Source organism: Anser cygnoides, chromosome 11 (assembly GCF_040182565.1).
Source record: "Anser cygnoides isolate HZ-2024a breed goose chromosome 11, Taihu_goose_T2T_genome, whole genome shotgun sequence".
Taxonomy (NCBI): domain Eukaryota; kingdom Metazoa; phylum Chordata; class Aves; order Anseriformes; family Anatidae; genus Anser; species Anser cygnoides.
In genome coordinates this window covers 2,441,624-2,464,549 of record NC_089883.1, presented here as the reverse complement: position 1 = coordinate 2,464,549, position 22,926 = coordinate 2,441,624, and the positions used below count along the sequence as shown (strand labels likewise).

Genomic DNA, 22,926 nt, shown 5'->3' with positions numbered 1-22,926 from the left:
GCTCCCCCCAGGCCGGTCCCAGCAGCGCCCCCCGCCGCCGTCCCGCCGCTTTCCCGTCCCTCCCCTCCGCCCCGCTCCGTCCCTCCCTCGCTGTGCAGCACCGCCCCTCTCACCGTGCGCAGGCGGCCGCCGAGCACCGGGCCGGGCCTGGCCGAGCCGTGGCTCCGCCGGAATGCTCCGCACGGAGAAAGTGCTGCAGCTGCGGAGCCAGCAGGGCCGCTCGGTGCGCGTCGTGCGGGAGCACTACCTGAGGCCCGACGTGCCGTGCCGCAGCGCCCTGTGCCGGGCAGGCTGCCCCGGCGGTGAGCTGGCTGGCGGGGAGGGCTCCGGGAGGAAGGGGCAGGGGGGTCGAGGGCTGAGGGAGCCGGGCTGGGGGTGCTGAGGGAGCCGGGCTGGGGGTGCTGAGGGAGCCGGGCTGGGGGTGCTGAGGCAGGCGGCTCTGGGGGCGGCTCGTCCCGGGGCGCCTCAGCTCGCCGCCGGCGAGGCCTGACAGGAACCGGCGGGGCAGCGGCGGGCTGAGGAGAGAAAAGGGCGGCGGGAAGGGGGGAGATGGGGCAGGGGAGAAGTTTTCTAAAAACTGGAAAGCCCCCCCACTGCCCTCCTGAGCTTTAGGGTTGGTGTGAGGGGCGGCAGCACACGGAGCAGTGGGGAAATGAGCAGCTCGGGGGCATGGGGAGAGTGCTGCTTCAAGGCAAAACCAGTCAGGAATAAACGGAGTGTTAGGGGAGAAGAAAGGAACTGAAAAGAGACGTGGACTGATACGGGATTTGACTGGCAACAGCTTGGTGGCTGGGGTAGAGGCTGAAGGGGTGTGGAGGTGTACCAGGAAACACCCATGTTTCACACTTCGCCTTTAAAAAGTTCTTATATGTACGTTAATTTCTGCAGGGTGCAGAAATTATAGTGTTATATTATATTATTTATAGTGTGAGTTAGTTGTGTACCTTACCTGTTAATGCAGCCAAGTGGTTATCATGAAGCATTTGTTATTCTGCATCAGCAGTTATTTCTGTTAAATAATTAAGCATAATTGTTTGTTATGGTGATCTAGGATGTCAGGACTAGTTATAATTACTGATCTGTTACGGATCTCAGTGCTGTAGAGGAGTGTATTGAATTTGGTTCTGAATTCCTGAAGGATAAATTACAGACACGTATCAGACAAAAGTCTTAGCTCTCTCCCTATGCCTAACTTTCCCTCTTCTGGGCTTGAATGTAAATTGTGCTGTACACGAGTGTCAGAATATGTCCCTTTATAATTATTCCAGGTAACTCAGAGGTAAGGAGAACATTTATTTTTATTCCTGACTCTACACACTGTGCTGATCAGACTTTCCTTATGTGCTGTGAGAGACCGCCTACATAAATCACATCTACAGATACTTTTAGTGGCATGCGGTTCCTACTTAAAAGTTATTCTGATCTAGATGTATGGGTTAGAAAAGGATAGCTTAACATGAGCAGATCACATAACTCTTTGAGTGACATTTCACTTTTAACGCTCTTCTGAATTATTAATAAATATTAGCTTTCTTATATGCATTCTGCCATCATCCATTATATACCTCCGGAGTGAGATGTAGCCTTGTTACTGTATGCAGAATTGTGCTTACTGGAATCACACTTCTAGTGATAACAGGTAATAGATGACAGTTTGTCCTGTGACAGCTTCTAAGAAATTCATGACAATAACCAGACTTGTCAAGATCTGTATAGTTTTATTCTTTATAATTTGCCTGCACTAAATTCAGCAGTTCAGTTTCTATAATATTGTAAGGGATAAATAGATACCGAGAAAAAATACAGAGGAGTTAATGCCTGCCAGCTAAAAGTTTAGTGGATAATCATTGAAATATCTAAAGTAGTTAAACTAATTAATTTGGGAGGACATTTTAAGATTTAATCTATGAGGGATTTGTTGTGATATTTTGATGGCGTATGCCTAAGGGATGGAGTCTCTAATAGAGGGAATTGGCAATGATGGTAATAGTTTAGATTCGAGAATGTCTTCTCTTATCTGTATTCTTTTATGCGAAGATATAGAAAAAGAGCCTGCTGTAAATGGATAGCGTTGAATAGAGAGATCTGTCAAAGTGGTACACCCTTTGAATAATTCCATTCTCTGGTAGAAATATCATCTCTCTCTTCATGTGGAAGCAGAGGAAAAGAAGGAATGTTACCTGCACTCTTCAAGTAACTTGCTTTTCCCAATGGAATTGGATCTTTTTCACGCATTTGGATAGAATTTATCCTAAATTTTGGCATCCGTGGATAGCAAAAGGGCTCCATCACAATTTGTAGAGATTGTACCACAGAATTGCACCATAGTAGTCATTATAACTTTGTTCATCAGAAAAATACATATGTATACCTTTGAAGATACACAACTCTAATGTCCTGGCATTTGAAGGTGTTTTTAAGAGAGCAATATTGCAACTGAAAGTTTAAACCTTTAACCTCTGAATTGTATTTTAGATGGCAAATTGTTATCGGATGATGTGACTCATTACGTTGTCCCAGACTGGAAGGTTGTTCAAGATTACCTTGAGATTCTTGAGTTTCCGGAGCTGAAAGGTATTATTTTCATGCAAACAGCATGCCAAGCTGTGCAACATCAAAAAGGTCGCAGGTACTTATCCTATAATAACTCATTTTTTAATATAGATTGAAGTAACATGTTAAGTTTGTAAAATATATATTTAAGCATAGCTACCCAAAGTCAGCAAAATGCTGTGCTTAAATTGTTATTAGGTCTTTCAAGTGTCTTAATATGATTTTACAGAAGAGAAAGAACTGTGATCCTTTGTGATCCGTAGGCATCAATGCCTGGCATATTTTTCACTTAATAGTGAATATTAATATTAAACCTGTAACATTAGGAACTGATCAGATGGCTTGTTACAGGAATTAAGGAGAATTTGCAGTAATGATGTATTGTATGCAACAACTAAATTATGCATGTGGTTTTGTTCCTGCTGTATTACAGATTGAGCACTTGTCTTTGAGGAGCAAGTAATACTAGTACATGGTACTTACCTTATCAGACACGAACCATATTGCCGTAGCATATGAGAGTGCAGTTTGCTATCAAGGTCTTCTGGGATTAATAAAGCATAAACATCTTTGAAAAAATATGTCTCGTCCCAGAAATAATAAAATAAGTTCCTGAACATTTACGATGTTTTGCGGGGCTCATTGGAAAACAACTATGTTTAAAAATCAGAAGCATTCATAATGAAAATTAGAAAAGCTTGCTTACAGATGATTTTTTAAGTTTTATTGTCAATGGCAGAATTTAATAAATGCATTTCTTTGTGCATTATAGTAATTTTCCTTGAGTTTTTCAGCTGTATTTTGAGCTAGAATTAAAATACTCCTGTGCTTTCTTTTGATAATGTTATATTGATCTTTTTTTGTATTCCAGACAGTACAACAAGTTGCGAAATCTGGTGAAGGATGCCCGTCATGACTGTACAGTGTTTGCTAATGAATTCCACCAGCATTCTTACCGGCCAAGAGAGAAGGGAGAATCGATGGAGAAATGGCAGACCAGGTTTGCTTTAACTTGCATAGTTCTACACTGAATAACATCATGACGTTGTATTTAGAAATATTAGTAGACACTGGATATGTAAGAGTTCATACTCTTCCTCTGCTTAGCTCTGGAACAGTTCACAACAATTCTAAAAGTCTAGAATGGCCTTTTGTGATTAAGAAAGTTTCAACGTTGTTTTCAGAGGAAAACAGACACGTTAATTAAATGCAATAATGCTAAAACAAAAAGCATTGATCATTTTAAAGTTGGACAACCGTTTTAAAGGATGCTTTAGCATAATAAATAGATCACTGTAGATCCCGTTAGATGTAGTGTCTCATAGCCTACAAACTCCACAGAGCTGGACTCCTGACAGTTCCAACTAGATTTTTACAAGCTTTCATTCAGAGGAATAATACATGATGTTGCAGCTGGGGCACATAGAAATGTACTGGGGAGGAAGCACTTTCTTTTTCTGTCCTCTCAGTGCTCCTGTGTGGCACATAAGTTTTTGAGGGTATAAAGTTTATGTAGCTTGTTGTATGTATCTCAGAAATAAAGTGTAAAACCAAAATCCCATTTATACAAAGTCTGCAAATGTCTTGCAAGTAGCAAATGAGATATGCCAGGAGTCTTATTTCAAACTTTGCTTTTCTAGGAGTATTTACAATGCAGCAGTCTGGTATTATAATCACTGCTTGGGTCAGATGCCAGTTGTTATGGTAACAGAAGATGAAGATGCTATCAGGCAGTACGGAAATGAAACAGAAGGAGTGTTTGTGATTTCCTTCAAGGTAACATGCCAGGAAAATAGAAGAAGGTTGCCTTGGTGCTTCATCAAAATGACAAAGCAAGTACTTTAAAGCCCAAAGTATAGTGCAAATCATTTCAGAGTTTACATGTAAAAATACTACAATGCTAACTCATGACTTCATTTCTCAAAGAAAGCAAAGATGACTGTCATGGGAATGTGATTAAAAATGGTGAGTGAGCAAAGCAGAGAACTGAAAAGAAAAACAGCAGCTTTAAAGATACAGATCATCCTTCTTAGGAGCCCTTTTCATTGTTTTCCTTGTTTTTAAAGAATTTGGCACTGTGACCAATAATAGGTTACCTCAGCCAGATATCTAAATCTGTAGTGCAAGCATTCTGTAAACAGAAGTAGCCAAAATATCCATCAGCATTATTCTGACAGTGTGTGTTAGCCTTGACTATATAGGATACACTGATGCATGAGAAGATAATTGATTTGTCATTTAGTTGTTGATCTCTGATACTGCTTGTATTCAGCTGGATACATGGATAGGATGTTTACGTTTGGTCATGATAGGATATTAAGTAAAACCAACCAGATTTACTTCAAATTTGTATAAAAATGACTATGCTCAAATTGTTCCTATGACTATGGTTCAAATGTAGTACAGAGAATCATACAAAATGCATACAAATAATAGTGGGTTGCCAGTTTGATGATTTTGCTGTGGCACTTTACAAGAATTATGTAGCTTGGATGGGGTATATTGCTAGTAGAAGTTTGAGAATCTCTAGTTTAGGATGTTTTCCTAACAGTCATATCTCTTTTGTTATATTTACCAAATGACTTAGGGTGAATCTGGAACAGATCTGTGGTATTTAGAGCAGACACATCACTGCCATTTGGAAATGCAATCTGAGCATGTGTTACCGAGCACTAGACAGCTCATGAGTGCACGAGGAAGCTCTTTTGTATAATAGGCTTTTCAAATGAAGCATTATTAAAATAACAGCGACCTCTAAATCCTTTCTTGTTTGTTAATGTATGTGCATACAGAATTACTTGGATAACTTTTGGCCTGACTTAAAGGCTGCCCATGAACTCTTTGACTCTATACTTCAAGCTCGGCATGAACGGGAGACTGAAAGCCAAGAAAACAACGGAAAAGAATATCCTGAGCACTTACCCATGGAAATATTGGAGGCTGGGATAAAATCTGGAAGATATATACAGGTCAGTTGCTATTTAGAGATTATACACAGAAAGATGCAGACTTGTGCCATGTGTGATATGGAACAACTGTATCTAATTCTCAAATACAGATAATGCTGTACAAGGGCAGCATTTCTTACTTCATTTGCACACAGTCTATATCTCAGTGAAGTTAATTTACAATTTTATGGCTGTTCAGGGCCTTAATTGTTGGTGGGCTTCACTTAAAAAATAATTTAAAGAATTAGAGGTAGTAATTTGTTCCTTGCTTGACTATTTAACTAGTGAGGTGAAAACAGAATGTGAACAGATAGACTTGAGTTTTTTTTTTTACTTGAGATTTGGAAATTCAATATTAGGGCAGGCAACAAAAGTAATCTTACACTGCCTATGCTTTGAATAAAATGACCTTTACTGCCTTACAGTTAAATTGAGCATTTAAAAGAACTTACCATTCCTTTACAGAAGTGAGTGCTTAAACGTCTGCATTGTACATTCTTTCCCTGTAGAGAGTACAGTCCTGTTCAACATAACCTAAATATCAATGAAAACAGCCAATTTATCTAAAAATCGTTGTAAGAACAAAAATGTATACTTTAAAGTTTGCAATTTAGGGACGTGACTATTTCATTCTGTTTATTGGGTTATTACTTTTAGGGTACTCTGAACGTCAATAAGCATCGAGCACAATTGGAAGCTTTTGTTCGACTTCAGGGATTTGGCAGCAAAGAAACAGGTGAAAAGATGATGAGAGGATGTGTTCAATGACTTCCTGATGCTCTCTGTGCTTTTTACGTGAATCCACGTCACCATATATCTATAGCTGTTCAGTTCTTAATCAAGATGAAAGCTAAGATACTGCGATGCTTATTTTTTTTCCTTTTATGGGCCAGAAAGGAGGCTGGAGATAACCCCAGAGACTGGACCTCCTGAGAAGACCATACCCTGTATATCCTCCTTCCGCATTCTTAGTACCTTTGGCTGTGTTTTGGACTCCTGTCCTACTAATCAGTTTCTCTAGACTTTTTCTGAAGTTAAATATTGATGCAAATTGTTTTATTTGTGCTTGCTCAAACTTCGTATGACCGCTCATTTGGTTGAAATAAGTGTTTGCAGAGATGTTGGCAGGATTAGGGAGCTGGTCATTGTGAATGTGATAGGAAAAATGGTTTTAGGATCAGGTAAGAACACCGGTATTGTCTTTCTGGTAAGATTTAGTAATTAACACCTTTGAGGGAACAGCACATTTGGCTTGCACAGGTATTTTGTATCAGGTTTCACTAGTAAGTACTTTCAAATGTTCCTCTGACAGACCTAACAGCTAAACCAGTGTTCAATATACAAACCATTTTTTAAAAACTCTGTGGCAGTGGTTTCCACAATTTAACTGTGCTGTGTGTTTTTAAAACTGCTTCCTAAGAACAATGATAACATCCTAGCCTATGGTGCTTTTTATGTAAGAGTTCTCTTAAAGAATTGCTTAATATGTCTCCTTTTAAAAAAATGAGGGAAAGGTTTTAATTTTTGTGCAATATTAATTACTTGCCAATAGTCCTTTTGGAAGTACTGCAAATATCCTTTTCTATAAACTTAATTCAGTGGAATGCTGCCAAGGGCAGTGAAGGGACTTGAAGTTTTTAGTAGTTCCTAGTTGTATTTCTTTTTATTTTAAATTTAGACCTTCAAAGTGACATCCTTATTTATGGGGCCAGAGCTCGAAATCGTGCAATCCACGGTGATGTGGTAGCTGTAGAGTTACTGCCTTTGCAAGAATGGAAAGGAAGGATTGTTGCCCTTTGTGAAAATGAGACGGAGGATAAAGCACCTGCTGACACCACTGGTGATCCTATGCCCACAGGTAAAGTAGATAGAATGATACAATATTTTATTAAGATTACCTCACTTTTCTGGTCTGATCTGTATTGTAGTCTTCATTTTATAGTCCCTTTCCTGCATCTTATGAGTGTGCTGAGGTCAGAGTTAAAAGTTCGAGATTAGTTCTCTTCCTGCCAGAAAATACTATTTAATTTTGGTCTTTGCTAGTAAATCTTTTCTGTATTTTTTACTAGACATAGACACGTTTTAGTAGTAGTGAGAATCTCACTGAATCATTTAAGTGCTATATCAATTTAAATCTATACAATGAGTTAGTCTCCGTTAGTATCCACAGTAAAAAGCTCAAAAGTAAAAGTAAAGCTCAAAGTAAAAGCTCAAAAAAGCTGGATGTGCCAATGATAATTTATTACAAACTTGTATTGTTTCCTGCATAATATAAGTTGTTAACAATTATAATACAGATTTGTGGAAATATTAGTTCATATTACAAAGCAATGGGTCTTCTATACCTCTCTCGTGTTTCCTTTCATGTCCCTGTTTAACTCTTTAATGTACTGCCAACAATGTCCCTTATTAAAAGGTAAAGTTGTTGGAATCATTCAAAAGAACTGGAGAGATTACGTGGTCACTTTCCCTTCTAAAGAAGAAAGCCAGTCCCAGGGCAGAAATGCTCAGAAAATCCTTGTTACACCTTGGGACTACAGAATTCCCAAAATCCGGATCAGTACCCAGCAAGCTGAAGCACTACAGGTAATTTGGCAGAAGCGTTTCTCTGTTCTGTATTCCTACAAAATTGCCTGGGTGTTATATGCTCTCATGATGTTTTCAAGGCAAAAAGACAGGTAGAGAACTATTAATCAAGTTAAGTTTGTGGAAGCAGGACACAGTTCAACATGAAGAAATTTGTTCAATTCCTGTCAGAACTGTAACCTTCAGGTAATAAAGCGTATCGTAGTTCTGGATGTACCACAGTCCAGGCACCCTGAGCATGTGTACGCTGCTCGCTTTGTGTATTTTTGTGGCTTTGTTTGTTTTGTTTTGTTTCCTGATAAATTCAGGGTCATATTAGGGGTCTGAAATGCAATAGCCCTTGCAGCCTTATTGGCTCTATGACTGTATATAACTGGTGAAAGTACGAAGGGGAGCTTTTCAACAAATTGCTAATGAATTATTATGATTGGCCAGCCATTCCTGCAGCAAGAATCGTGGCTTTGTTCATTCCTAGCTGCTGTAAATGGGCTGTAAATTCCAATTGTTTTCTGTGGCATAGGAATACTTGTTTACATCGTGGTTTTGTCTTTTTTTTTTTTAAAAAAAAAGTATTTATTTACTTCAAGTTAGAGATTCTTTATATAATGACCCCAAATGAGTCATTTACTGGGAAATAAATGTAATTCTCAGTAAGCTTCTGATCGTGGGTTTATTTTTCCTTTCTGAAAAGTTCTTAGAGTTGCTAGTCTCTTTGGATTGCTATGTTTGCCTCTGAAGAATGTTTATGTTGATTGCTTGTCAGGAGCAGATTGCTGTTTTAACAGAAGAATTGTCTTGCTGCAGGAGTACAGAGTTGTTGTGCGCATTGATTCTTGGGAATCAAATTCTGTGTATCCAAATGGACACTTTGTGAGGGTTTTAGGAAGAATTGGAGATCTCGAAGGGGAAATTGCAGCTATTCTGGTGGAGAACAGCATTTCTATAGCCCCTTTCTCAGAAATCCAGGTTAGTCTTTATGATTAGGTACATTCTTTTCTGTTCATTTCTAGGCTCTTGTTCCTCAAAGAGGGGGGCCCTCTTACAGCTGAGCATATTGCCAACAGTCTTTTGAAAACTGAAAACTATTTTTAGAGTATTTTTCTGGAATTACTTGTGGATATCAGTGGTTCTAGAGATGCTAAGAATTTTCAAGTCAAGAATGATTTGAAGATAATCTGTTCACTATGAGGAGGAAATTACAAACTCTTACATCTAATTAGATGAAGACTGTTAAGATATTATTGTCTTTATATGTGTTTATAGTGCTGATCCTAAAGGCCAAGACCGGTTGAAATCATTGCTTTAAATCCTTTTTGTCCTCAACCAGGGTGGGAAACAGCTCTCACAGGGAAGTATTTTGATTTTACCTAAAAATTATTGAAGAAAATAAAAAGAATGTAAGAAACAATATACAGTGTTGATGCTGGCCAGTGCTGCAATATCACTACAGTAATAGCAGTTGATAATAATATGTGTAGCATTCTTTCAGATTCTCTTTCATACTTTCTGGAAAGTAAATGTAGTAGACTGATGTGGAAAATGCAAGGAAAGAATTTGTCAGGGATGGAAAAGTACACCAACACAGAACTATCAATGGATTACAAAAGAAAGAGCTAATTAATTTGTTGGCTTCTTTTTGTAGGAAAGATATAACTGTATGTTCATCACTGTTTTTGTGCAGATGAGTGAAATGCCCATGAGTTCTTCAAAGAATCCATGGAAGGTGAATCCAGAAGAGGAAAAAAAACGTCTCAACTTGAGGGATACACATTTGATATTCAGCATTGACCCGAAAGGCTGTGAGGATGTTGATGACGCGCTATCCGTTAGAACTCTGCCTAATGGGAATCTAGAGCTAGGTGTCCACATTGCAGACGTAACCTACTTTGTGGCAGCGGATTCTTACACTGATGTTGAGGCAAGAGCAAGGTAATGTATTTTCTAAAATTAAAAATGTATGGAGCCTGGAAGTTTGTAATGCTCTCCTAAGGAAACATTGAGAAGTTCTGTTAATTCTTTTGGAAGAGTTCTTGTTTTTAACATTTAACCTTATATTCCATACTTTTTTCTGTTATTACCACTGTTTTGAACTCAGACCACTGGATCACTTTATGAAATGTATTGTTCTCTGTAGATACAACGAAATATTGTATCTCTGTAGATACAAAGAAATGTAAACTTAATGGCCAGCAGAGATGTTTGTATAGCCATTAAATGACCTCTTCTGAGCTGAGCTTATTTTGTACAGTCCTAGCTCTGCCTTTATTGCAAGTTGGAGATACAGAGGAAGGCAAACTTAGGCTTGTGCTTATACAAATAGTCGTTTGAATAATTTCAGTACCACATGTGTGTGTTGGGTAAGAATAACCTTAAGAACAGCCTTCTAAAATCATACTGTGTGTTACGTTTTGCTGACGCCGTAGTTATTTTGCAAACTTTTTGGGAGATAAACACCAAAGAGTCATTGTGAGAAGAACAGTGACTGTGTTTTATTCTTCAGGGCAACAACTTACTATTTGGCAGATCGTCGTTACGATATGCTGCCCGCCGTCTTGAGTGCTGACATATGTTCTCTTCTTAGTGGAGTTGATAGGTAAGATTTGGTGATATTTCTGACAAAAGAGATTTTTACAAGTAATTTAGTTGTTGCTGCCAGTCTCTCTGTTTATTAATTGTGTGCATGTTTTGCATTGTTACTAAATCTTCAACTGAAAGAATAATGTATGTTTAAAAATAACTTCTAATTCTATGGTATTTTGGTAAGGTGACTGCTTTGTAATCCTTTACCTTGCCAAAATGTATATATCCATTTTGTTTGAGCAGGACAATCCAGCTGAACATACATGCAATCCCTGCAAGGTTCAATCCATAACATGAAATCACTGAGAAGACTGAGGTTAGACTTTTTCTTCAAACAGGAAAAATGCATTCCTGAAATAATGAATTGTTGTTCAACAACAATTGTTGCCCAATTAGAAAAGCTCTTGTAATGTTTCTTTCATCATTGCTGAATCTTTTCTTGGATGAAATTAACTACTGACAGACTAATTCTGATGGCAAAAGCCAGGTTTCCTACCTCTGTTAGCCCTGTTTAGGTTTTCAGACAGCAGCAGTTACCATGAATTTATTCATGTAGTACTTTTTTTCAGTGCGAGTTAACACTAAAAGTTAAGTGTCCAACTCTGTAATTCCATGATGTGTTTTATAGGGCTTAACTCAGTACTGCAGCTAAGAAAGGGGAGGATGTTTTATTCTTCCCCAATGCCTTCCCCAGTCATTGACTGCCTGTGCAGCTTTTTGCTAGCAGTTGCGTCACCATGTGATGCACTGAGTTGTCTGAAAGAAAAATTTTCATTAATTTTTTTTTGCTCGGTTAGATTGTGCACACTTTGTGAATGCACAAAAATGTTACCTTACATGACACGTTAACAAAGCACCTGCTTATGCTTGTGCTCTTTGAGGTATTTGGTACTTTTTGTAAGCAAGGTAGGAGAGTCACAAAAAGCTGAAATACGGTCTTAGGTAATGACCATCTCCTCTGATAGTGTGTACCCATGGCCTTAGCAATTTGCTTTTTATTTTAACAGCAACTTAAAGGTGCACGTACCCATGTGAAAGGTCACATTTTCTACTGTTGTCCTGTTTCTCAAATGTGTTGTTACCCTGGTACCCCACTTGTCTTTTCTTTTTTTTTTTTTATATAATTTACAGGGTTGTTTGGCTGGCCGAAAATGAGGATATGCAGGGTGCAGATATGATTGTAGTGGATACATCTGGCTAATAAAATAAATATGAATAAAGGCAACTTTTGCAATGTATCAGTGCTTTAAAACAGATTTGGCCTTCTGTCTAAGGTGCACCCTGGCTCAACAGTTAGATTGAAAATACTGCTGATGTAGTTGGTCCTCATTTATTAAGTGATGCACAAAACTGAAAGCTAAGCGCATTATTCAGCGGCATTGTTGAACACAGGTTTGTTTCATGAAGAAAAAAGTTTCCAGTAAAAAAAAAAATCAACACAGGATGGAATGTGTAAATTTGCAACAGTTGGATATGCTTGAAATGTGAAGCTAACCAGAGCTGTTTATAGCATTGTGATTTTTTTCTTTAAGGTATGCTGTAAGCGTCTTGTGGGAACTAGAAAGAGAATCATATGAGATACTGAGAGTCTGCTACAATAAAACCATCATCCGGTCTGCGTACAAGCTGGTCTACGAAGTAGCACAGGGATTATTAGATGGAGACACGAGTGTTGTTGATGATATCCTGGAACTGAAAGACTTGGATGAAAGAACTAGAAAGAAGAAATTGGATGAACTGGTTTGGGCAATATCAAAACTCACTGACATAGCACGGCACGTTAGAGCTAAGCGGGACAGCTGTGGTGCTCTAGAACTAGAAGGGGTAGAAATCCGAGTGCAACTGGATGACAAAAAAAACATTCACGATCTGATCCCCAAGCAGCCTCTGGAGGTGCATGAGACTGTAGCAGAATGTATGATTCTTGCCAACCACTGGGTGGCAAAAAAGATTTCAGAACACTTTCCTCATCAAGCTTTGTTGCGTCAACATCCTCCACCACGACAGGAGTTTTTTACTGAACTTCGAGAATGTGCCAGTGCCAAAGGTTTCCCAATAGACACAAGGTATCTTTTGCTACTTATCTTAACCACTTTAATTAAAGATAAGCAATTAACTATTTGGCTATGTAATCATTACAGTACAGTATAATAATTTTAAAAGACTTGAAATAATTTAGAATGAATGTGTACGTCAGGATCCGATGAGAAGGCTGTAAGCCTCATCACATCGAGGTATCATTTCGGTAGGTCCCAGAGCACGAAGGCCATCAGCAGTGCCTTTTGTTCGGGAGCCCCCTTCCATCCGCCAGTTGTGCTCTGCTGTACAAACGGGTTTATGAGCAGCTCAGCAAGTTGCATTCCGGACAAAAGCGGGTTTTGCTGTAGTCCTTGGTTCTCCAAGTTGTAGGAGTTTAAGTGTAGGCTGTTACGATCAGGGCAGTGTAACTTTATTCAGAATTAACACTTTTTTGACAGGTCTAACAAAACATTGGCCGAGTCCCTGGATAAAGCAGATGATCCCTTAGATCCAATTGTAAACAAGCTGTTGCGATCTATGGCCACTCACGCGATGTCCAATGCACTGTACTTCTCAACCGGCTCTTGTTCTGAAGAGGAGTTTCATCATTACGGTATCCTGTCACCTTATTTTTTACACTATTTATGTTATTTCTGAACTGCTGGGGAGAGGCAGTTGATTGCTTTGATTGCTTTTCACTGCTTCCTTTTTTATTTGTAGGACTCGCTTTAGATAAGTACACTCATTTTACTTCTCCAATTAGAAGATACGCGGACATAGTTGTCCACAGACTCTTGATGGCAGCCGCTCTGAAGGAAACTAAAGATGTTAAGGATAAAGTACTCAGCAATAAGGATCTTGAGGAACTGTGCAGGCACATCAATAACAGGAACAGGGTAAGATGGTCACGGTGTGTGTCTCTGTGTTTGGTAGTCCATTCCACCGGGCAGCATACAGTCTTGACTGCAGCCTTTGGATACTATACTGCCCTACTATCACTTCATTGTTATTTTTTTATTATTATTTTTTTAAACTTAAATATCACATTTCTTCTGAGAGTAGTACTAAAAATGACTTCATAACTCACCTTTACCACAGACAGAATTTCCTTTCAGATGTATGTTTTTTGGGTGAGTGTAGGGGAGTAAGTCATGGAAAAATGAATATAAAGACCTAAGCCAAACAAGTTTATTAGAGTATTTACGTAGGCTGTTTTCTCTTCTCTTCTTGTGGGGGGTGCTCGCAGGCAGCCCAGCACGCTCAGAAACAGTCTACTGAACTCTTCCAGTGCATGTACTTCAAAGACAAAACCCCAGAAACAGATGAGCGCTGCGTAGCAGATGGTGTTATCTACTCAATTCGAACAAATGGCGTGCTTGTTTTTGTACCAAGGTAAGTTCGTTAGAGTTTGGGCTCAGTTTAAAAGTAAGACACTAAGTAAGCCTAAGTATTACTGGAATGCTGTAAGGACACCTCTGGTCCTTAAGAAAGGAAATATTGACTGATTACACTATTCTATTTTTTATAAATCATAGACTGCTTTTCTGTTTTCTTCTCCCTTTCCTCTCCCCTCATGCTGCTGAACCTTAAGTAACTCATTTTTAACAGAGAACCAGTTCCAATAACCCATAACACTGCTATTCTTCCATTATCTGGGCATTCCAGGCTCAAAGATAATGGATTACTGACTGTTTTTTACTTCTGCTTCACTGCTTTTGAAAAGCCTCACTCACCGTCTCATGCTGTTTTCATGTACTGCGGGGTTACTTTTTTTTTGACAATACACATTAAGTGCTCCTGAAGCAGGATTATCAAGCTACCCTGCTTATGCCTTTCTGTTGCTTTCCTATAATCCTAGCTAGCCCTCCTTTGGTTTCAAAATTAGTAAGAGAACCGATAAGGGTTGAAATTCTTACAAGATTCTGTTCATGTTTTTTTTTTTTTGAAGATATGGAATCAAAGGTGCTGCTTATATGAAAAACAAAGAAGGCTTAGTCATCTCTTGTCGAGGTGATAGAAGCTGCGAGTGGAAGCCTGGATCGCTTCAGCGCTTTCAGAACAAAATTACTTCCACTACAACCACTGGGGAATCAGTTACATTAAGCCTTTTTGATCACATAACAGTGAGTATTTAATCTGAAGAATGTAAAAGGAAGTAGCATGATGAGAAATAAAATAATTGTTGAATTGCTTTTAAGGTGAAAATACTTGTGCAGACTTCCCGCTGCCATGCTGACACAATCAAGCTTGAAATAATCAGGAATGCACCGTACCAGACTTCAGCCACGGAGGTTTCCCAGAAGAATTTCAACATGGTGAAATCTGATTTGGTGAAAGAAGTCAGCCAGTCTGCAGAAAAAGCCCAGAATGCCCAAGAAAAAGCAAAAGTTGAAGTAATTGAGGAAGAGTATCGGGAGTACTGCCAGACAAAGGGACCAAGCTTATACCAGCTGCTGGAGGAGATCAGGGACTTGGCTCTATTGGATGTTTCAGCTGATATCAGAACTTGAACTATAACTTAACAGGCTTGTTGAGGTTCTACTCATATTCAATTTGTACAATTAAGTTTTTTAAAAAACAATATTTAAATATTTGAGTGATTTTAAGATAAACTAAATGTCTATTTTAAATAGCAATTATTTTTATGATTAGGAATACATGTGACTTTTAAAAAGACTTTATACATGCTAAATCTCATCTTCTAGATTTAAGACTGTGGGGTAAATTCTTTCAACTGCCATTCAAAAAAAGTTACTTGTCCTTGTTCTCCATAAACTAAGTTCTTAAAACCTAATTATTTCCTGATGTCTTCCTACTCACTGCAGCTGTTAATTCTCTTCCAACACAGTTTAGCAAGTTTAACTCATAACTACAAGCATATAAACAGGGAACTCAGTCATGGTAATCTAGAGCCTTTGTTAATTGCAGTTCTCCAGCTGGCATAAAATAACAGCTGTTGACATGAACTTGTTTCACCAGCTGTAAAGGCTGTTTGTGTCCTAACTTCAGTTCATGTCTTAATTCAACTTTTAGAAATCCAGCTTGTTCTGAACAGGCCTACCCCATGCTACTAGAGAGGGCAGTCCCAGAGCTTTACCATAACGCTGGTAACTTTGGACTAGTTTCTTGTTCATTCTACAGAAAGGTGAGGTTATTTTATGGCTGTTGCTATTGCGTAAGAGGCAAAAACAGCATTGTAAAAGGAAGATGAAACAGAGCTTCAAGTTAGAGAACAGGATTAGATGAAGAAAGATAGCTAATTTGTCAAGCTATGGTCCCGTAAGATGTACTTGTCTAGAGGATGTTTGACTTGCACCAGGGAGGGGGAAGTTTTGAGTGCCTGTAGTGTAACAGCCTCATACAAGAATTTCAAGTTTGACTTCTGAAATTTAATAGCTTCTGTTTTGTAAGAACAAGATACAGGTACTTGGTAAGTGAGTTAAAAAAAACAGGATGCTTGTTCAGACTTAACTCTCCTGTTATGTATCTTCCATTAAAAACCTGAATACAAACTTGACCTCTCAACATCTCGGTTTGTTCAGTTTGACATCAACCGTAAGAAAAGGTCAGAGTAGGCTAGAAAACTCACTAACATTTCCTAAACAATGTCAGTGAACAACAACAAAAGAAGTCCCACATGCTGCTAGGATGAAGAATGGTGTCCTGTCTGTCAGCATAGGGAGCAATTCATCGGCAGTGTGAAGAAAACAGTTCTGCCCAACCATGCAGGCGTCACGGTTAGGGCTTCCCTGCGCTTCTGGAGACGGAGTGTGAAGAGCCAGCAGCTTTTCAATAAAAGTGGTAGTACTTAACAGAAGCACCCCACCAGGTTAAGAAAGTCGCTCAAGGGCTGGGAAAAGGTCTCTGCTTTTCACTGACACATTCCAATTCTGTATCTGTGTCCTCAGCTTCTGTAACAGCAACCGTGGGCACAGTAACTTGAGGGTCTTCTGTGACACCAGCCAGGTCCTGAGCAATAGGGGTATCAAACTCCTCCTCTTCTGGGTAACTAGGAGAGAGCTCTGTTAAAAGAAAAACAAAATGGCCCACAGTGAGAAAGCGCTGCTGCTGTGTGTTTAATGACTGCAGTTTGTCACCCGAATCACGGCTCCTGACTCGGGAGCTCAGTTGTCTAAGCTTATTACATTAACACTTCAGTCAGAATTCTTACCGTTGTGTTGCGACTGGCTGTTGCACTGCATCTTCGCTTGCCTACGTTCCAAGGCCAGCTGCCTGTTCCTCTTGATCCGCTGTTGTTGCTCTTCTGTGAGAGTTGTACTAGGCAGAGAATCAAGGTCTCCTACGTTCCCAGAGCACGGATATACTTCTTCGTTGGCTGTATCCAGTCCATTGCTTTCACCTCCACCATCTGGATAAAAATTGAAGGCGTGAAAGGGTGAGGAGGGGCAGAAAGCAGCACTTTGAACACAGAGTTCTACTGCTAAATATCTGTCAAAGCGTTTTAAATAATTTCTGATTATATTCTACATTTTAAAACAGTTACAACAGATGAAGATCATTCTGTGATTTAGTTTTAACTTGCAATGTTCTGTCTAGGTCCATATTTCTGATATTCAAGATATAAAACAAAATCAGAAGAACCCAAACACACTTCAGTAATAAATACTGAAGTTTAAGGGAAGTACAACTCAGGGTACTAAGTTAGCAATTGTAAGCCGTGCTTGACGGTTGAAGGGACAGTAAATTCAAGCTGTTCTTACCAAAAGGCCAGATACTTTTCTTCCCATCCCTCTGGAAAGTGGAAGGAGTAGTTACAGGAATCAGATTCACCACAGACATTAAATAGCTGAGTTCACTGTGCTGCTATTACAGAACATTTACTCATCGTTTGCTAAGATGAACACATACAAAATGGAGGCAGACCAATTCTGTCACAAAACTTCACCCACAAACAGAGAAGGCAGGGCACTCTTTTGAAAGAGTGCCTGAGGCCAAGTATGCTTGTGCCTCCGCAGTACTTTAAGCCCATGAACAGAGAAGTTAGCTGACAAGAATTTTTTTTTTTTTAAATACAATACCCTAGATTGAGTTTTTATTTCAAAACACAAGACACCAACTCGAGTTCTTCAGCTGAGGACTGACCAGCTGTAGCAGTACACTGGCTAACACAGTTCAAGAACTCACCAGCACTGCACTGAAATACAAATGTATGGAACCATCGCACAGAAAAATCTGATAACTCTACAGACGCTGTCGGCAGGAACCATTTACTTCACTATTTGTGGCTGCTTACGGCTGCATTCCATTTCTAGCAAATGCAGCCAACAGCAAAGACAGCCACACAGCATTAACCACCCCCACGGTTTTACCCACAAGTAGGGCAAGGCTGTAGCATTGGGTAACTCATTCCCCAGGTGTGAACACAAACCAGACAACAGGTAGATAATTGTTTCAAGAGCAATCAGCTTTTTACTTCACAGAGTAAAAGCAAAAAAAAAAACATCTGCAACAGACCATAGGAAGGGCTATAAAACTCTCATTTCTGCTAATGAACTTTCTTTTAAATGACTATGTGAACTTCGCTCCCTCTTTTTAAAAGAGTCTGTTTGTTTCTGACTTATCTAAAAGTCATCACCTGAGTAGAAGAGACTCCTGAATTATCTATTTGTTAAGTGGATAGATTTTGATATCAGAAGAAAGAACACTGAATAGGCATACAGCAAGACCGACACACGCATCAGTGCCCACACGCATTAGTAAGTACTTTCCCTATAGAAGACTCAACATCCCGACTCCGCTGTAAGAGCTGGTAGTATAAAGACAATAATGAATTCTTGATTTTGACACTAATAAGATCCAAGAGTTCTTCAGACTGCACACTCGTAAGACTAAAATAAAAATCATGAGTATCTTTATTTGATAATTGCAGTTCTGGGTTTCTTTTTTTTCCAAGAATGTGGCTAACACCACCAGTAGTAACACCCACTTTTCATTTCCTTCCTCTATGCCATGCACTTTTAAATATCTACAGAAAGCACTTCAGTCTGAGTTCAGTTTTGTAGTTCTGAGTCTCACAGAAGCTTGTTTTTTTTTTTTCCCCCCCTCACCAGAAGCCTGGTTTTAAAATAGAGGACCACTCAAGAATTTCTTCTAAAATAAAAAAAAAATGTATCATTAATTTCTGGTTGGTAAGAGGGGAAGAAAAGTTTTTAAACCACTGAACTAACAGTGTAACAAGCATACCTTCATTACTTGTGAAGTCTTCAGATAAAATAGGAAGATCAAGTCTAATCCGTTTTAGGCAGGTCTGAAAATGAAGAGAAATTAATGTTTCACCTGTGACAAAATCTTTCGTGTTATGTTGGTATGTTTTCAATAGTACTCGCAATTTCTCTTTACATTTTGTTACTCTAAAATAATATTCCCTTCATTATGTCTGTTAGAATGCTGTGGATTGCTTTCCTAACCTTTAATCTGTCACCTAGCCAAACGAAGCAGCATTCCTCCTAAGTCTTCCTTTGCAGGTTCAAACATTAGAAGAGTTCCAGAACTCTTCAGCAAATTGCTTTGGTAAAGATGCCCTGTAAAAGTTGAAGCAGATTCTCTGAAACATTAAATAAAGATTATATCTAAATATCAGATGCCTTAAATACTTCAAATACTGGAAACAACTCTAAAATGAGAGAATGAGAGAAATGTATTTAAATAACATTATACACCTAAGCAGTATGTATAACTTATATTTTCTTTTGCCGTATAATTGTTCTAAACCTGTTCCTTACACTATTGCACAAAGACAAACTGACAGGAACAATACATACCTGAACTTCCTTTTTGCTTCCCAGAGACTCTACTTTGTCAATAAAATCATCAAATTGCAATTTTGGAAATAATCTATGAGCCCAGTGTTCCATGTGTCGTATAAGTGTCTTCAAGTCCTCTGCCTTAAACATAAAACAAGATATCCAGCTGTTAGAAGTTGATTAAGTCAGCAGAGTGCAGAAGTAAACATGATAGTTATGTTTCTAAAAAGATTAAGCACCTGCAGCTTGAAAGTCTCTTGAAAATGTAAGTAATATGAACGCTTGGGTAATCATTCCTCCCATAATGAAGTCTGTGAGTGCAATTTCAAGCTATGAGAAAAACAGTGATAAGAGCTCAGGGAAAGCATTTGCATATACCGTGAAACACTTGATAGCTTCTGAAAAGTTGCCCTTAAGCAACCTAGGGGTGATCTCAATCTAAAAAAATAATATTAATGGGGAGCAGCTGGTATTTATTTTGATATTTAGAACACACAGAAAAACATACACCTAAATAACCTTATCTGATAAAGATTTTTGCTCAGATTAGAAGTATTGTCCAGCTTCTCTGTGCCTCCAGTCGTAAAAAAATTTTATACCCTAAGTGTTTTCTGTAAACCAGAGACACACTGGCATTCTTGCAAGCATGCCAGCAGTCTCCTTGTATGCTAAGCATATCCAAGACAATAAAGCAGTTTGTAGAGAATATACTGCTATGTCATACACTTTTAATATCAAAAATTTTGGAATGCAGGCGTCACAACAGCCAGAAGACTGTCACTTACAGAGGAAATCGATCACGAAACAAAAAGGTAAGACATTCCAGATATATTAACAAGTCTTATAAGCCCGTTCCAATTCCCAACGCCTCTTTCTACGGACAATACAGAAAGTCATAGACATGGTATTCCAGTTTTGAAGAAGAGGCAAAAAGCTTTAATGTCAAAACATTTATTTTGTTAAGTAGTCTTGTACGGTTTTGTTTAAGCTTATAACTACAAACCTCAGCAGGGTACACCCAAATACTGTTAGAAAGCCCCCTTGCACATAACTGGCTAACCAGAGATTAATATCAATCCTTCCCACATCAGAAAGGCAACAGTCTATCAATTTAAACTGATCTTCCAGGAAATAACTCAAAAGTTCATTATGTCTTACCTCATGCCCCTTACCCTTGAACTTTACATTGTCAAACATATGTCTTAAGGCAGGAAGTCCTCTTTCTGAAACTAACCTGTAACAGGTGAAGTTATTTGAAAACCAACTTTCTTTTTTAATAAAAACAAACAAAAATCCACATTGCTTATATTGACTAAAGCTACAGAGCTCTATTTGAGAGAGATGCAGAATCAGGAGCCATTAAGAAAACACAGGAAATACAATAAAGACTGCTGTAAGACATGAGACTTTCTTCAAAAGTCACACTACGTATATTCCTAGTCCAAGCTGCTTTTTGATTTTGGGTACACGGCAAGAAAATGGAACGGTCAGTTCTAGTATCTACATCGCCCAAGTAAAACTTGTTAGAAACACGATCAAAGCATCCACCTGTGTTATCAGTGAATAACTTCATCACTATCTTTAAAATGAAAGAAATTGGAAGCTCAGATGCTTTCCATCACTCATAAGGAACTTACAACAGTTTTAGTGATAAAAGCAAGGAAAATACTAAAATCCTTTACACGGAGTTTACCTAGTTTGTAAGTAAGACGGGTGTTAGCCATACTTTAACCTTACAGCCACTGTTATACTGAGAATTTATTCTGAAACACATTGGAAATAAAGAAAGCCACAATACTAGGTCTAAAGCAAAATAAAGAGAATACAGCTGGAAGAGTCCTATGCATGAATAATTACTATCTATTAACAAAATTATTAGTTACGTTTTAAGTCCCAAGGAGACTTCAAGAAAGTTAAGAGTAACAGTAGCATTATATAGGTAAGCATGGAATAAAAGCTTGTGAAAGAGCACACCAGCACTTTCATCTCCAAAATCCTTGATATTTCACTCGGCTATGACCAAGCAGATATTGCTGTAACCTTAATTATTACGCCACAGCCATACACCAAATTCATCAAAGAAACATTATGCAACAATACCTGTGAGCATCTAATTTAGGTACTGATCTTTTAACTGCTTTCCGTGTAACTGCAGAAGAATCCTTCGTCTGTGACTGTTGGTTTCCATCTGGTTCTAATAAAGAAAATAACATACTGTAAGTACATAGCACAAATGGCATCAACTGGAATTATACTACATAAAATTTAAGTTTCTGCCCTATCTAAAGGGCAACAGTCACAAGCATTCCAATGCAATAGTACTCCAAATAAATGCTTGCATATTTCATCTACCTTCTCACGCAAGTCTGGTACGAAAACAGGTATCTTACTATTCTGAAGAATCAACCTTCCTAGCAAAGGAAAAGTTTTCTCTTTCAGCCAACCTAGTTTTAGAACTTTAGAACTCTAGTACAGCCTTCAAAAATAAAGAGGTTACGTATGAACACAATTGGGTGCCTTTTAAAAACCAAAGTTCATGTTTTTTTGACTAGGGCTAGTGTGTACGCTTGACTACAGCGGACAAGGTACCACTGTCCATCACATTTCAGAATGAATAGTTATTTATTACACTGATTTCTTGTTTAACATTTTGATACTCTGAACATCAGGAATTCATCAGAAGTTCAGTTAGAACTCTCATTTTCATATATCAAAGAACTGTAGCCATCCAAAACTGATCCTTTCTAGTGAATAGACACAATAGGGACCAAGGAAAACATGTATTTAACATTACTTTTACTCATAATTATATTGTATGTTATTATAAATAATAACAAAAATAAAGTCGTTATGCTTTCTATTAGCTTGTTCAGTACACTGGATTACACTAAGATCTCCTCAAATACAAGTAATTTGTTTTACTGTGCTGAAGTGCCTTGGATGTTTTCTAGGTCAGACATTCTACAAAAACTACCAAATTCTAGCTGGAATGCTACGTTCGACATTCCTGTGCGTGTGTATACTTTCATGGAACCTGCAAAAATTAATTTTTCCCACAAGTATGAATACACAGAATCAAGCGCAGCTTCAACCTGAATTGACTACTTTTTTTTAAAGCTATACAGGACTATTTTTATGCAGCGAAACTCCAGTACAACCCCCTAACACCGGTCTCCGAGCACTCCAGCCCAGGAGGCTCCCGGCGCCCTCCTACCTCCGCGAGCCTCAGCCCAGTCAGCCCCGGCCGCCCCCGGAGAGGCGGGGGGCGGGAGGGGGGAAACTTTTCGTCTTCTGTGTTCTCGTAGTCGGGGAGATCGAACAAGTTGTTCTCCAAAGGGTCTATCATGGCCCAAAACGAACGTTTCCGTTCTCCTCCTGCAGGAAATACCACAGCGTTTAAGCAGAAGAGCCCGGTGCCCGGGTACCTCAGCGCGGTACCCGCTGAGGGGAGGCACCGCGAGAGCCGCCGCTGTCGC

General features: G+C 38.9%; 2 protein-coding genes and 1 non-coding gene across 3 annotated transcripts; 1 reads left to right on the top strand and 2 right to left on the bottom strand.

The window, feature by feature from the left end:
• Positions 1-98: 98 nt before the first annotated feature.
• DIS3L (DIS3 like exosome 3'-5' exoribonuclease) lies at positions 99-15,480 on the top strand. Its single transcript, XM_048076271.2, has 17 exons — positions 99-302; positions 2,476-2,629; positions 3,425-3,553; positions 4,194-4,329; positions 5,346-5,522; positions 6,159-6,237; positions 7,180-7,359; positions 7,918-8,087; positions 8,892-9,053; positions 9,769-10,016; positions 10,588-10,680; positions 12,200-12,733; positions 13,145-13,299; positions 13,407-13,582; positions 13,933-14,078; positions 14,635-14,809; positions 14,885-15,480. The coding sequence occupies exons 1-17, from the start codon at positions 173-175 to the stop codon at positions 15,194-15,196; spliced, it is 3,156 nt and encodes a 1,051-aa protein (XP_047932228.2). The 5' UTR covers positions 99-172; the 3' UTR covers positions 15,197-15,480.
• Positions 15,481-16,417: 937 nt separating this feature from the next.
• On the bottom strand, positions 16,418-22,919 carry TIPIN (TIMELESS interacting protein). The gene is given in 8 exon segments (XM_048076291.2): positions 16,418-16,708; positions 16,858-17,055; positions 18,891-18,954; positions 19,469-19,591; positions 20,609-20,684; positions 21,551-21,644; positions 22,665-22,721; positions 22,724-22,919. Coding segments are annotated over 8 exon segments (864 nt in total). The 5' UTR covers positions 22,797-22,919; the 3' UTR covers positions 16,418-16,529.
• LOC125184341 (small Cajal body-specific RNA 14) lies at positions 17,852-17,988 on the bottom strand. Its single transcript, XR_007168242.1, has one exon. It is a non-coding gene; the product is annotated as a small Cajal body-specific RNA 14 (non-coding RNA).
• Positions 22,920-22,926: the final 7 nt, after the last annotated feature.

What these genes read in the sequence shown, in the direction of transcription:
- DIS3L (XM_048076271.2), top strand. Translation starts at nt 173, where the DNA reads ATGCTCCGCACGGAGAAAGTGCTGCAGCTGCGGAGCCAGCAGGGCCGC. An exon ending in ATTTGGCAGCAAAGAAACAG is followed by an intron (nt 6,238 to 7,179) that starts GTGAAAAGATGA and finishes TTTTAAATTTAG; the next exon opens with ACCTTCAAAGTGACATCCTT. An exon ending in AGAGGAGTTTCATCATTACG is followed by an intron (nt 13,300 to 13,406) that starts GTATCCTGTCAC and finishes TTTTATTTGTAG; the next exon opens with GACTCGCTTTAGATAAGTAC.